The sequence below is a fragment of the Theropithecus gelada genome, chromosome 3, assembly GCF_003255815.1.
Source record: "Theropithecus gelada isolate Dixy chromosome 3, Tgel_1.0, whole genome shotgun sequence".
Taxonomy (NCBI): domain Eukaryota; kingdom Metazoa; phylum Chordata; class Mammalia; order Primates; family Cercopithecidae; genus Theropithecus; species Theropithecus gelada.
In genome coordinates, this window is record NC_037670.1 from 48,737,365 (window position 1) to 48,749,967 (window position 12,603).

The 12,603-nt window shown below is 36.3% G+C and overlaps 1 protein-coding gene across 1 annotated transcript in view; it reads right to left on the bottom strand.

Annotated features, from left to right (window-relative positions):
• LOC112621141 (multidrug resistance-associated protein 1-like) overlaps positions 1–12,603 on the bottom strand; it is a 91,619-nt gene that overhangs the window by 17,192 nt on the left and 61,824 nt on the right. Inside the window, exons 17-19 of the mRNA XM_025380369.1 lie at positions 8,129–8,189; positions 7,368–7,587; positions 92–246 (exon numbers count right to left, since the gene is read on the bottom strand). Coding sequence (XP_025236154.1) covers positions 92–246; positions 7,368–7,587; positions 8,129–8,189 — 436 coding nt within the window. The remainder of the gene's footprint in view (positions 1–91; positions 247–7,367; positions 7,588–8,128; positions 8,190–12,603) is intronic.

Consider the following 12,603-nt stretch of genomic DNA (forward strand, 5'->3'; position numbering starts at 1 on the left):
AATACATAATATTTTGTACAAGTGAGAAAATAAGGTACTAAATATGGGTCACTTTTATGTATGCTATTTAATAAGGTGTGTCTTTCCTTACCTTGGTGAAACGACTGATGATCTGGCCTGTGGAATTTGTTTCAAAAAACTGGATGGGGAGGTGCAGTACATTATTCAACAGTTGAACATACATGGTTCGAGAGGCAGCCAGGGATCCTCTAGTGATTACGTAGGCTCCAGAGCAGACAAAGAGACCTAAACACACACAGTTATCACAGTTATATTAACAATATGAGGAAATTTGTGCTTTAACTTTCAAAAGATTGCTGTAAAAAGATTAATTATAAAAAATATTTATATTTAACGGAAAACCCAAATATTACACCTAAAATGTGTAACTGTAGACTAAAACAAATATAAACAGAATATACGATGTATGTGAAATACATACACATTTCTGATGTTTTGCCATGCTGATACAGCAGAACGCTCCCACTTGTGGTCATAGGTTCCACACAGAAATGTACAGAAGATAGAAGGTCGATCTAATGCACAGAAATTTAGCAACCTATTACCTTTAGGATGTTCTGTAGGACAATATGTTAGTTACCAGTGCTTGTAGCCAAATATTTCCATTCTCCCAGCTTCTTGGTACATGGTAGAGTTGAACTTTCTGGCCTGCTTTTGGTTGATAGACCCAAATGAATAGTTCTGAACCACAAATTATAAGAGAAATGGTATACGACACTTCCAAGTTAGAACATTTAATTGCTGGTGTCAGTCCTATTCCCTTTGCACAGTGCCCGCCAGCATTTAAAATGGAGCTTGGCTCGTTTCCTCAGCTGGAGTCCCTAGGATAAGCAGAGTCCCTTTCCTGACCCACAGTGGACACATAAAATGAGTGAGGGATACAATTCTTTTGGTGTGTTAAGGTCCTAAGATGTGGCTGATGGGACAGTTGTTCTTGCATTAGCTACTTATCAGATAAACTTGTAGCTTTAGTGGAAGAAGTTGAAAAACAGTTATCAGCACACATAGAAATAGAAGAAAGTTCTTTGAAAGATACATTTCCATCAATATGTGAAGCCTGGGAACAAAACCAACCAGGAAAAAAAAAAAAAGTAGATCTGCAAAATTAAGAGAGTTGTGAACACTTTATTTGAACCTCTGGATCAAGTGTGTTTAAAAATCTATGCCTGGGCATTTTACCTTTGGGTGTCAATACACTTCCATGTTACTTAAGCCGGTTTACTCTTGAGTCTTAACAGACACGCAGCTGCTCCATTGCACTCTAATATACAAAACTGCTAATAAAAGTGTGTTGCCAATATGATCTTTGTTCCTTTGCAGGTATCATGTTTAAAACAAAACAAAACTAGTTGCTTCTCACCACCTTCAGTCATTTAGCTATATTTCCTTATATTTTAAAATAATATCTCAAATAGCTATTAGCTTTCTCAGTCTTCAGTGGTTTCTATTATTTTCCTCCATTCCTCCCATACTTCCCTATTTCCCTTCCAATAGATTACCCATTTTTTCTCAAATATTCAATAAACACATATTGCTCATGAAGGTCACCAAACATGTAGCTTGTGTCACTATTTTTCCGTATGCTTAATTTTCTGTGTAACTAGGGCTAATTTTTTCTCAAACACTTCAATAGCTAAGTCTTTTCTGAATACACTCGAACTGATCAAATATCCTACTGTTTCTTTACTCGTATTGAGCACCTGCCCTCTGCAACACAGACTGCTGCCTTGGGACTCTTGGTCTTCCTGCTCTAAACTAGAGTGGTTGCTGGAACAGGCATTTCTATTCTTCAGTGTGGGAAGATTTTTTTTTTTAATTATTATTATTATTTATCTTTTAATTTTTTGAGACGGAGTCTCGCTCTGTCACCCAGGCTGGAGTGCAGTGGCGCGATCTCGGCTCACTGCAAGCTCCGCCTCCCGGGTTCCCGCCATTCTCCTGCCTCAGCCTCCCGAGTAGCTGGGACTACAGGCCTGAGTCACCACGCCCGGCTAATTTTTGTATTTTGTTTAGTAGAGACTGGGTTTCACCTGTTAGCCCGGATGGTCTCGATCTCCTGACCTCGTGATCCACCCACCTCGGCCTCCCCAAGTGCTGGGATTACAGGCGTGAACCACCGTGCCCGGACAGGAAGTATGTTTTAAAAATATTATGTACTTAGTATTTTCCCCCCATTTACTGAAGCTCTTTCTATATACATGTTAAACTTCTTGAACTGTACCTGTAATTTTTTATTATCTATCATTTTCCATCTCTGTTTATAACGTTGTACATTTGGGATAATTTCTTCCAATTTATCTTACATTGGTACAAACTTTTAAAATTCTTTAAATTTTTCAAGAGCTTTCTTGTTCTCAGGCTGAACTTAGTTTAGCACATTCTACATTTACTTTATGGATGCAATATTTTGAATCTCTGAAAGCAGTAATTAGACATTTTGAAAGTCTAATTGTATTCCAAATATTATTGTTTTACTTCTGAGCCTGACTGCTGTGTTTGTTGACTTTTATTGATGCTGTTGGTTTGAGTGAAATGTATGCCCTGGATGGACATTATCAGTTTAAAACTACGAAACAAAGACGTGGTTAATTAATATAGGTACCTGATGTGGCTTTCTTCTGCCGTTGCATACATTAATTTCCCCCAATATTTCTCTCCCCTGAGTGGAAGAGTTTGCTGCAAGTTCTGTTTAAGTGGGAAGGTACGACCCTGAAAGCCTTCATACTGGGATGCAAGGCACGTTGGCTGAGCCTTCTCCAAAAGCCACAATAAGGAGGCTTTCTTCTACGTATGTCACACATGCTAGAAATCCTCATTTCCTCTTTAAACATCAGTTTTCTAGTTTCCATTGACTGTTTCTATCACAGTGGCTGTATACACTGGTGGTGGTGGCAGTGTTTTTCTAAAAGAGGTGATGAGCCATCAGAACAATGTTCTAATGAATTACATTGATTACTTCCATGAAACTCAATTCTTCTCTCTGTACCTGTGAACATAAGTTCAGTGTTTTTCCATGGCTCAACTGAACATCTCCCTCTTCTATTCCAACTTCTCCAGTATCTGTTCCTGGCTACAGGTTTTCTTCTACCCTTCATTTTCTATCGGTATATTCCCGTATGTAGAAACGTATTACTCTGAAGTCTCCTAACACCTTTCCTTTTATATTTATACACTGTCCTTTCAGTGGAATTTAGGGAGGTAAGGAAAGTAAATGAACCACTTAGCCCTCTTAAACTGGAAGCAGCAGTGTGCTCCTTAATCATCACACTTTGAAAATAAGGTGCCTATATTTTACACATTGGATCGGAGAAAGGAAGTTCCCAATAGTGAGACATAAAACACAATACATTAGAGATGTGCCAAGTATCCTAGAAATTTGAAGCAAATCGCTGAGACTCAGGGAAAAAACTATTCAGGGCAATTTCTTTTTTAAAAAATGAGGTAAGATCTTTATTATTGTCATAAAATATGGATGTAGCATTTTCAGCTTCAGTTCTCCAGTTTTGTTGGAATGCTAGCCTTCTATATTATTCATAATGGGCCTCTAATATTAACATGTGAAAGTTCTGTTTATGCTTTAAAGTTCCAAAAAATAAAAATGAGCTATGATGATGTCAGTGAATACAGCCTGCTGTCAATTAAATCAGATTCCATAAGAGAGCTGAGTTCTGCCAAAAAAAAAACCCAGAAATTATACATTTTTATTTCTAGGCTCGGCTTACTTATGGAAACGTTAATTTGCAGTTGCACTTAATAAGCCTTAAAAATTAAAAATTTTTTAAATGTAAAAAATGTGAAGAAGCAATACATCAGAGAAGATTTATATGCTAACAACTGCAGACCACTCTAAACAAAAGCCAATCAGGAAAAAAACCTTTACGATAAAACTGTTCATAATCTGTTGCTTTGGTTATAAAATCTTTCTATATTTACTGACAGTTAATTAAAATGAAGATTTTACATAAATAATATTATGGACACTAAAATTGCATACTTTATATGTTATAGAAATGCTATTTACTCACTTAAAATGTTCTTCAAAGGTTATTACATCTACTCTAAAGCTGTAACATAATTTCACTGAATTGGTGTGAATTTAGCCTTCATATGTATATGTGACATGCAGAGATACAGAGATTCATGTATATAGGGAGGTTTCTCTTGCTGTAATTTGAGACCTCTACATCTATATCTTCCTCATTGAGTTGCAAACTGCACGTCAATAAATCTGACTCTCACTGATTCAAAAGCAAAGAAATTGTAAGGTCCTGTTCTTTCATACTGTAGATAATTCTTATATCTCATTTTCATTATTAACATCTCTTTTCCCAGTGAATGCTGTTAACAAAATGACAGAACAAACATAAATTTGTCTCACAATATCTGCTTATTTTTAAATAGAGACAGTTACAAACAGTACTATGGCCAGACAGTGAAAATAAGATAAGAGAGCAGAAAAGAGAAGCAAGTCTCTAAGTTTCATAGTTTTTGTTTTATCTGACTTTTCCATTACCAAAATCATGCATCTCTCTCTGTTTTCCCATATGGATATGAATATGAAGATGTAACAACTTCCACATAGATGGCTCTGTTATTTTCTTATTTGAATTACTATCAGTCTCTCTCTAGGTGCCTGTTTCTCTTGATACAAACACAAGAAATTATCTGTAAAAAAAACCTTCCCTTTAGTTATACTATACTTTTGAATTTTCCGAACAATTGTTTAATCACCTACAATCTATATTCTTTTTCCATTTCTCTCTTGATGATGTTTCCTTGACTATAATCAGGAATTGTTTCTTAATTTTCTTTGTTTTTAATAGACATGTAACATTTTAGAACGACTGAGAATTTACTTCAAACACTTTTTTTTTTTTTTTTTTTTTTTGCTTTTGTTACATCATACTTTTCTGTTTCTTGGAAGGCAATTCTCATACTTTGGAATTTCTCAAAATATATTCTGTGGAACACAAGTTGCTCCAAGATATTAATGAGCAACACAAGGAAAAAAAAATCATGGTCAAATAAATTTGAGGAACATTGTGTTAAACAGAATTAAACAGGTCATTTTATTGTAGACTATCTTAAAACCTTTAATGAAGGAAAGAAAAAAGATTTCAGATTCATGGAGGAACATAGTTCTTAGTTTCCCAAACCTATTGAAATAGAACCTGGTGTTTGTAGAATATCTCATTACTGTCCATCTAAATGCTAATTTAGTTTTTAAGAACATTGGCTTGGGAGTTAGCTGGACATGGATTCAAATCTAGCTCCAAAACTTACCAGTCATAGGGCTTTGTCATAATTACTTATCTTTTCTATTGTTAAATAATAGCTAACATTTGTTGCACTCTTGAGGTATGCACTACACATATCTGATGTAATCAAGGAAACAATATCTATACAAGTGGTAAAACTGAGACTATAAGTAACAAAGTTTAAGTAAAGAGTGTAAGAGCTCCCTCATTAGGATACGTGCTAAATAAACTACTGCATTAGCTTAAGTCATAGGAAATTGCCATTTTTATGGGTCAGAAAAAGTCAAACCTTTTCATTTGTTTCAACTTCAACAATGAAAATATGCCTGGGTTTCCAGACATGGAGCAAGCATTCACATCATGGTGTCTGTTGTTCTATCTCCTTCTCTCCCTCTGATCATCTGATCAGGAACTTATCTCTGTTCAGTTTCTGTGAGGTTAGTCCACTAATCGGCTCTATGTGGACACTCGTCAAGAATCTGTCATTCACCCTCATGGCTCTTATTCCTCATTCATGGTGATCTTATCTACTCCTGTGGGTTCATTGATTATCTCTACAGAATAATTACAAGCCTGTGTAGAACTAAGAGCTCTAGAATGCTAGAATCTGACAGAAATGTAGAAATCATCTAGTTTAAGCCCCTCATTTTACAGATAAAGAAACCTAATTTCCAAACTTACAGATGTGCATTTTTAGTCTGCCAATTGGAGAAAAAATGGAAACATTCATCGACACTTCCCATTAAATGTGTCCAACAATGAACTCACCATTTCTCTCCTTCACTAATTAAGGCTCTGGTTTAATTAGTGGTTTCCTATTTTTTTTCCTGATTTCCTGTTTTCCTTATTTTTGTCCTCATTGCTCTCCCAGTTACCCAACCTAAACCTCGAAAGCATGATTGGCTAATGAATGCCCTCTCTTGACTCACCCTCAAATGGACAGTTCTTAGGTCTTTCCACTGTAATGTTTTTCCTATCCATCCCTTTTATCCAATCCAATTGTAGCTTTCTGACCATTCATTCATTCATTATTTATTCAATTCTCTTCTGCTTCTTACCTATTGGTTATTTTGGGTGACACAGTCATGGATCAGATAAGAGATCTTTCTATACTAGACTACCTTTCATCTGGATTCCCAAATACACTTGATTATTCTTTTCCTACCAACCCCTGCTTCATTCTAGTCTCTCTGACGTTAGTCCCTCCAATAAAAACCTATCTTTTTATTATCACTGCTAATTTATTCTTTGAAATACAAATCCAACTATGTCACTTCCTTCATCAATTTTCCAAAATTCTCCACTTGTCTTCCCAGTGATCATCTCTGACATATCTCCAATCTTCCTTCTCACCTTTAGCTCCCCTATGTTTCTCTGCCAATAACCTGAAGACCAGTCAAACTGGCACCCTCGCTCTTGCCAAATCCCTTCTTACCTCCACATCCCTGTCTTCACTCACACCTTCCTATCTGCCTCTATGACTCTCTCTCCTTCTCTGTGATCTCAAGCTGATAAACTTCTATTCATTGTTTTAGTCTCCCCTCAATTGCCAAGTACTCCTTAGAAATCACATTAATATGTCAACCCAATACAGCCTCCCCTTGCTTTGAATTTTCACAGCATTTTCTTTCACTACCTTTACAGTGCTTAATGCTGATCATGTAGTTTGATTGTACACCTGACCTAGGCTCAGTAGGCTTTAAACCTCTTAACAGACGCCTGTTTATCTTCACATCACTCACAATCTTCACATATACAGAGAGTGGCCATTTTTGAATCTTTCATGACTTTACATAAAAGCCTCAGTTTCCTCGGCTGTAAAATGAGGACAACAGCACCTTTTTAAATAGTTATTTTCAAGATTAAGTAACTATGCATAATATTTAATGTGAGCCATGTAGATGACACCATAAGTTTTGGGTTATTCTCTCAAATATGGTAAATTGGAAACATATGCATTTGAGTTATCCCCAAATATTTGAAAATTATGGCCCAGATTTTATTTGAGATAACATGGTGCCATATGTTTGTGTTTAAATCAATTAGGTCAGAAAAAGAAAAGAGAAGCAGCTATACATTTTCTTTTACCTTTTATTAATCCCAATAATCCATAGATATTAAGTTTATTGCTTCTTATTTGCTTCCATTCTGTGAAGTCAGTCATGTTTTTTGCTTCTTTTGCCCATGCACTAAGCCATAGATTCTGTCCAATGCCCACCAAATTCTGCCCTAAGTAAGTGACCATAGTCAGCCACACCCAGAGCCAGCCAAAGGCTTGGAGGTACTGCAGAATGATGGAGAACTTCACCTAAAGGCAAAATTGATATAAAATTAGATTACCAAGAGATACAGGAACATGACACGCCATTTCTGAATAAGTTCCCTTACTGATAGTTTCTGATTAGCATCAATTAAATACATAGTATGATATAGGATTTCAAAGATGTGCTTTAAAGTCACACCTCGATTTAAACCCTATTCTGATGTTTCCTAAGCTTTGTGATCTTGATCAAGTCACTAACACCTGTAATCCTCAGATGAATCACCTGTTAATTAGAATAACAGTAATCACCTTATAAGTATATGTAGAGTGTCAAGCACAGTACTGAACCCTTAAAAGCTCAATTAATGTTAGTTGCTATCATTAGTGAAAAAGAATATACATAACTAAATAACATGTAATCCTAACCAATCACCCACAGTTCCATTTCATTCAACTTCCTCAAGCTATTATATAGCAATTATCCTCAGATTAAATGAGAAATCTATAATATTTATCAGTAATGCAAGGTAAACTTTTATGTTTAGGTGGTTAATAGCAAATTAACATTAGTTCTTCTGGTGCTTACCCCACCAACAGGGATCTTTTCTTTTTTCATTGAGAACTGTTTTCCTTGATCCAATGAGGGCCTGATAAAGCAAGACAATGTTTTGCTTTTTAGGTTTTAGATGAAACTAACGTAAAAAAATTATACATCTTTAACCATTTTGTTGCATCTTTCTCTACTCCCTTACCCTAACAGCAACTTGGTTTTCCCTGATAATAATTTTGCATCTTTTTGGTCTTATCAAAGGGAGACTGTTCATTCTACCATAACCCACATAATTTAGGGCCAGCGCATGTGGTGTATTTTTTTTTTTTTTTTTTGAGACAGAGTATCGCTCTGTCGCCCAGGCTGGGGTGCAGTTCCCGGATCTCAGCTCACTGCAAGCTCCGCCTCCCGGGTTCACGCCATTCTCCTGCCTCAGCCTCCGGAGCAGCTGAGACTACAGGCGCCCGCCACCTCGCCCGGCTAGTTTTTTGTAGTTTTTAGTAGAGACGGGGTTTCACCGGGTTAGCCAGGATGGTCTCGATCTCCTGACCTCGTGATCCGCCCGTCTCGGCCTCCCAAAGTGCTGGGATTACAGGCTTGAGCCACCGCGCCCGGCCCATGTGGTCTATTTTTAACTGCTTCTTCTAAATAATTATCCCTTAAACTTGAATCAAGTCTTTAGAGCATTTAAATTAATGCCATCTGGCTGTACCATACTCTATCCCTTCTCATCCTAGCCTAGACTGGCGTCTACTCACTTCTTGGTATCTCAGAAGATGAACTAACATCAGGGTTACTCTTCTCATTTTGTTCTGCCACCACCCTGGGTAATGTCACAGATTACATGAAAAGCTGTATTAAACTCAATCTCTTTTCCAGCTTCATAATCTTCATAGCTCCAGGTCCTGCATGTGTACCCCACTTTTGCCATCAACTTTCATGACCTTAAACCATGAATCTTATTACTTAGAACTAACCCATCTCTGAAAACCCAACTGTAAGTATTTCAATCTCTGATCATAACCTCTTCTATTTATAAGTTTTCAATTCAGTCATTCTCACTACATTTGGTTTTTATTTTACTTAGATTCCCAAATCCAGCCTTCTATAATCTTTGCTCTCTTGGATAATCAATGATCCTGCTTTACCTGGGATTTACCTGGTTTTAGCATTGACTATCCAACTTCTAGGGAATTCCTTAGTCCCAGGCAAACCTATATTCTCTCTCTGTTCCCTGCATTCTTCGTGATTATCATTTCATGCAAACTTTGCTTGTTTCTATCATACACAACCTTAACTGAGCCAGTTATTTTCCTATCTCCCCTAATGTTTTCTCTGGCTTTACAAGGAGCCACAACACTTTCTCTGTCTTGATCATAGGACATTTCCATCTATTCACCAAGTATTTGTCAATTTCATCTTCTAAATATTTCTGGAATCATATTATTGGATAAGTACTTAGAAAATAACAAGCAGCAAGAAGAAAAGTGAGAAGTAGGGAGGAGGAGGAGAAGGAGGAAGAAAAGGATAAAAGATAGAGGGAGAAGAGGAAAAGAAGCAGAAGAAAAGATTTACAATCCTACATTTCAGAGACAATCTGTGCTAACACGCTTGTGAATATTTCAGTAGTCTTGCCTCTATTTGTGTGTGGTATGATAATATTGTTAATGTTGCTCTTATATTATATTATATAATGTGTATAATAGATATATCTTATATTACTATTGCTCTTATCTTATATTGATATTATATATCAATATTATAATTATTAATGATTGTCAGTATTAATATTGATAATATTGCTCTATAACCAGTTCATACTTTTAAAGAAAATTACACATTTGTAACTCAATTTATAAAAAACATATTCTTCTACAACACCATTATATTTTATAATATAACATAATATTTTATCATTTTACCATGATATGATTTATTTAACAAAGTCAGTGCTTATACTGGTTGCAGTTTTTTTCCTACTTTATTGCTATAATGACCATTCTTTTCATAGGTCTTTTATTGCCTCTTGTACTAGATTCCCATACGCAGTAACATGCGACGTGATCAATTACAAGTCATTTGATGCATCTCCTGTTAAACTGACCTCTGGAAATGCTGAACTGATGTACACACCTCTCAGCAGATTATGATAAACCCCTGTTTCTTCATGGTTTCCACTGTAATTTTCAGAATAAGAAACGCCTTATTTGGGCAGCCTGGTAGTTCTTCCCGTCCTATCTCTGGCACTAGTATTCAGAAACATTCTGTGGGAGGTTGCAGTGCATGTCCTTTGCAGGATCAGCCTCAGCATCAGAGAAAGACACACTATTTAATGGACACTTTCATTGGAATAGCTCCTGGTGTATGATTTGGGTTAATTATTGTCTTCATCCTTCAAGCTGTTGGCCTGGCTTCTGTTTGGATAAGCAAATTTAGCATTGGTACCAAGCCAAAAATTAATTCTTAATGTAGCTGAACATAAAATGCTATGAAATCCAACAGTTAAAAGGGAATTAAGCCTTCCTAATTAGATATAACTAACAAAAACCAGTAATTTATTGGATACTATTGATTTTCAAACGAAAATGTTATTCATCATTTTTTCACACACAAAAAAACCCTGCATTTGGTTCTAGGCACTTTGTTGTGAATAACAGGTTTTATTTGAATTTTTTAAAAGAGAAACTATTTAATTCTAGTAGAGAAATTTTAAACATGAGTCCTGTTTGGCCTTGAGAAATTCTCAGGAAAATTCGCACAATATCTATTTACATATTTTGTATAAAATATGTAAAATCAACATGTTGAAACCATTGTCTCTGAGCTAAGCACGAAATTTAAAAGTTTGGAGTATATGTGGGAAGACAAAAGTGATTCAGTGTTGCGCATGAAAGACAAAAGAGGGCAGCCTAGGTAGTAAAATAAAATTTCCAGTTTATTTTATTCAGGGAAGACAGTGATAGAGATTTAAGAAAGTAATTAATAGGCATAATATAAATTTAGAAAAAAATGTGGTAACAGTTTGAAATAAATATTTTAGTCCTGCTGGAAAAATAATGTCATTAAACTAACTCTAATTCTTAAACTTTGAGAGAAAATTTTTCAGAAATTATTTGGTCCAACCCCCCTACCCCTCCTTTTCAACATATTCCTGATAGGCAACTAGACAGTTTTCCCATGAACCTTTCCATGAGAAAGACTTATTATATTCTATTTTAGTAGATCCCATTACAGACAGCCTCTATTTGTTGAAAAGTTCCTGCCGGCTTGTATCTTCCAATCCCACTCGTGTGTGTGTGTGTGTGTGTGTGTGTGTGTGTGTGTGTGTGGACAGAGTCTCACTCTGTCACCCAGGCTGGAATGCAGTGGCACAATCTCAGCTAACTGCAACCTCTGCCTCCCAGATTCAAGCAATTCTCCTGCTTCAGCCTCTGGAGTAGCTGGGACTACAGGCAAACGCCACCACACCTGGCTAATTTTTGTATTTTTAGTAGAGACGGGGTTTCCCCATGTAGGCCAGGCTAGTCTCGAGCTCCTGACCTCAAGTGATCTCCCAAAGCGCTGGGATTACAGGCATAAGCCACCACGCCTGGCCCCAATCCTTAATCTGTCTTAATTCTGCACTAATTGGAAATGATTGGAGAATTCGAAAAGAATAGAAATTTACAGTGAAAAGTCAGGAAAACTCTATGTGATATTATCTTACCAACCAGTAAAGCAGATAAAAAATGAAAGGGAGAATAGAAAATAATACACTAGTATAGCCAATTAATTGGAAAAATTATAATAGGCTTCTCAAACATTAGATAAAATGTGATTTATTTAGTCGTTTGAAATTTCTTATTTGAAAAATTTAGTGTATTCTTTAAAAACTGGGCTTGACTCTGGGTTGTGTTGATAAAAATATGACATATTGGACCTGAGGTGATCTTCCCAAAGTATTCTTTCCTCCCTCCCCGCTTCCCTCCCTCCCTCCATCCTTTCCTTCCTTCCTTCCTTCCTTCCTTCCTTCCTTCCTTCCTTCCTTCCTTCCTTCCTTCCTTCCTTCCTTTCTTTCTTTCTTTCTTTCTTTCTCCCTCTCTCTCTCTCTTTCATTCTTTCTTCTTCTTAGATTCCATTTGTCAATTTTGGCTTTTGTTGACATTGCTTTTGGTGTTTTACTCATGAAGTCTTTGCCCACGCCTATGTTCTGAATGGTGTTGCCTAGGTTTTCTTCTAGGGTATTTATGGTTTTAGGTCTTATGTTTAAGTCTTTAATCCAACTTGAGTTAATTTTTGTATAAAGTGTAAGGAAGGGGTCCAGTTTCAGCTTTCTGCATATGGCTAGCCAGTTTTCCCAACACCATTTCTTAAATAGAGAATCCTTTCCCCATTGCTTGTTTTTGTCGGGTTTGTAAAAGATCAGATGGTTGTAGACATGTGGTGTTATTTCTGAGGACTCTGTTCTGTTCCGTGGTCTTTATATGCTGTTTTGGTTACTGTGACCTTGTAGTATGAAGTCAGGTAGAGTG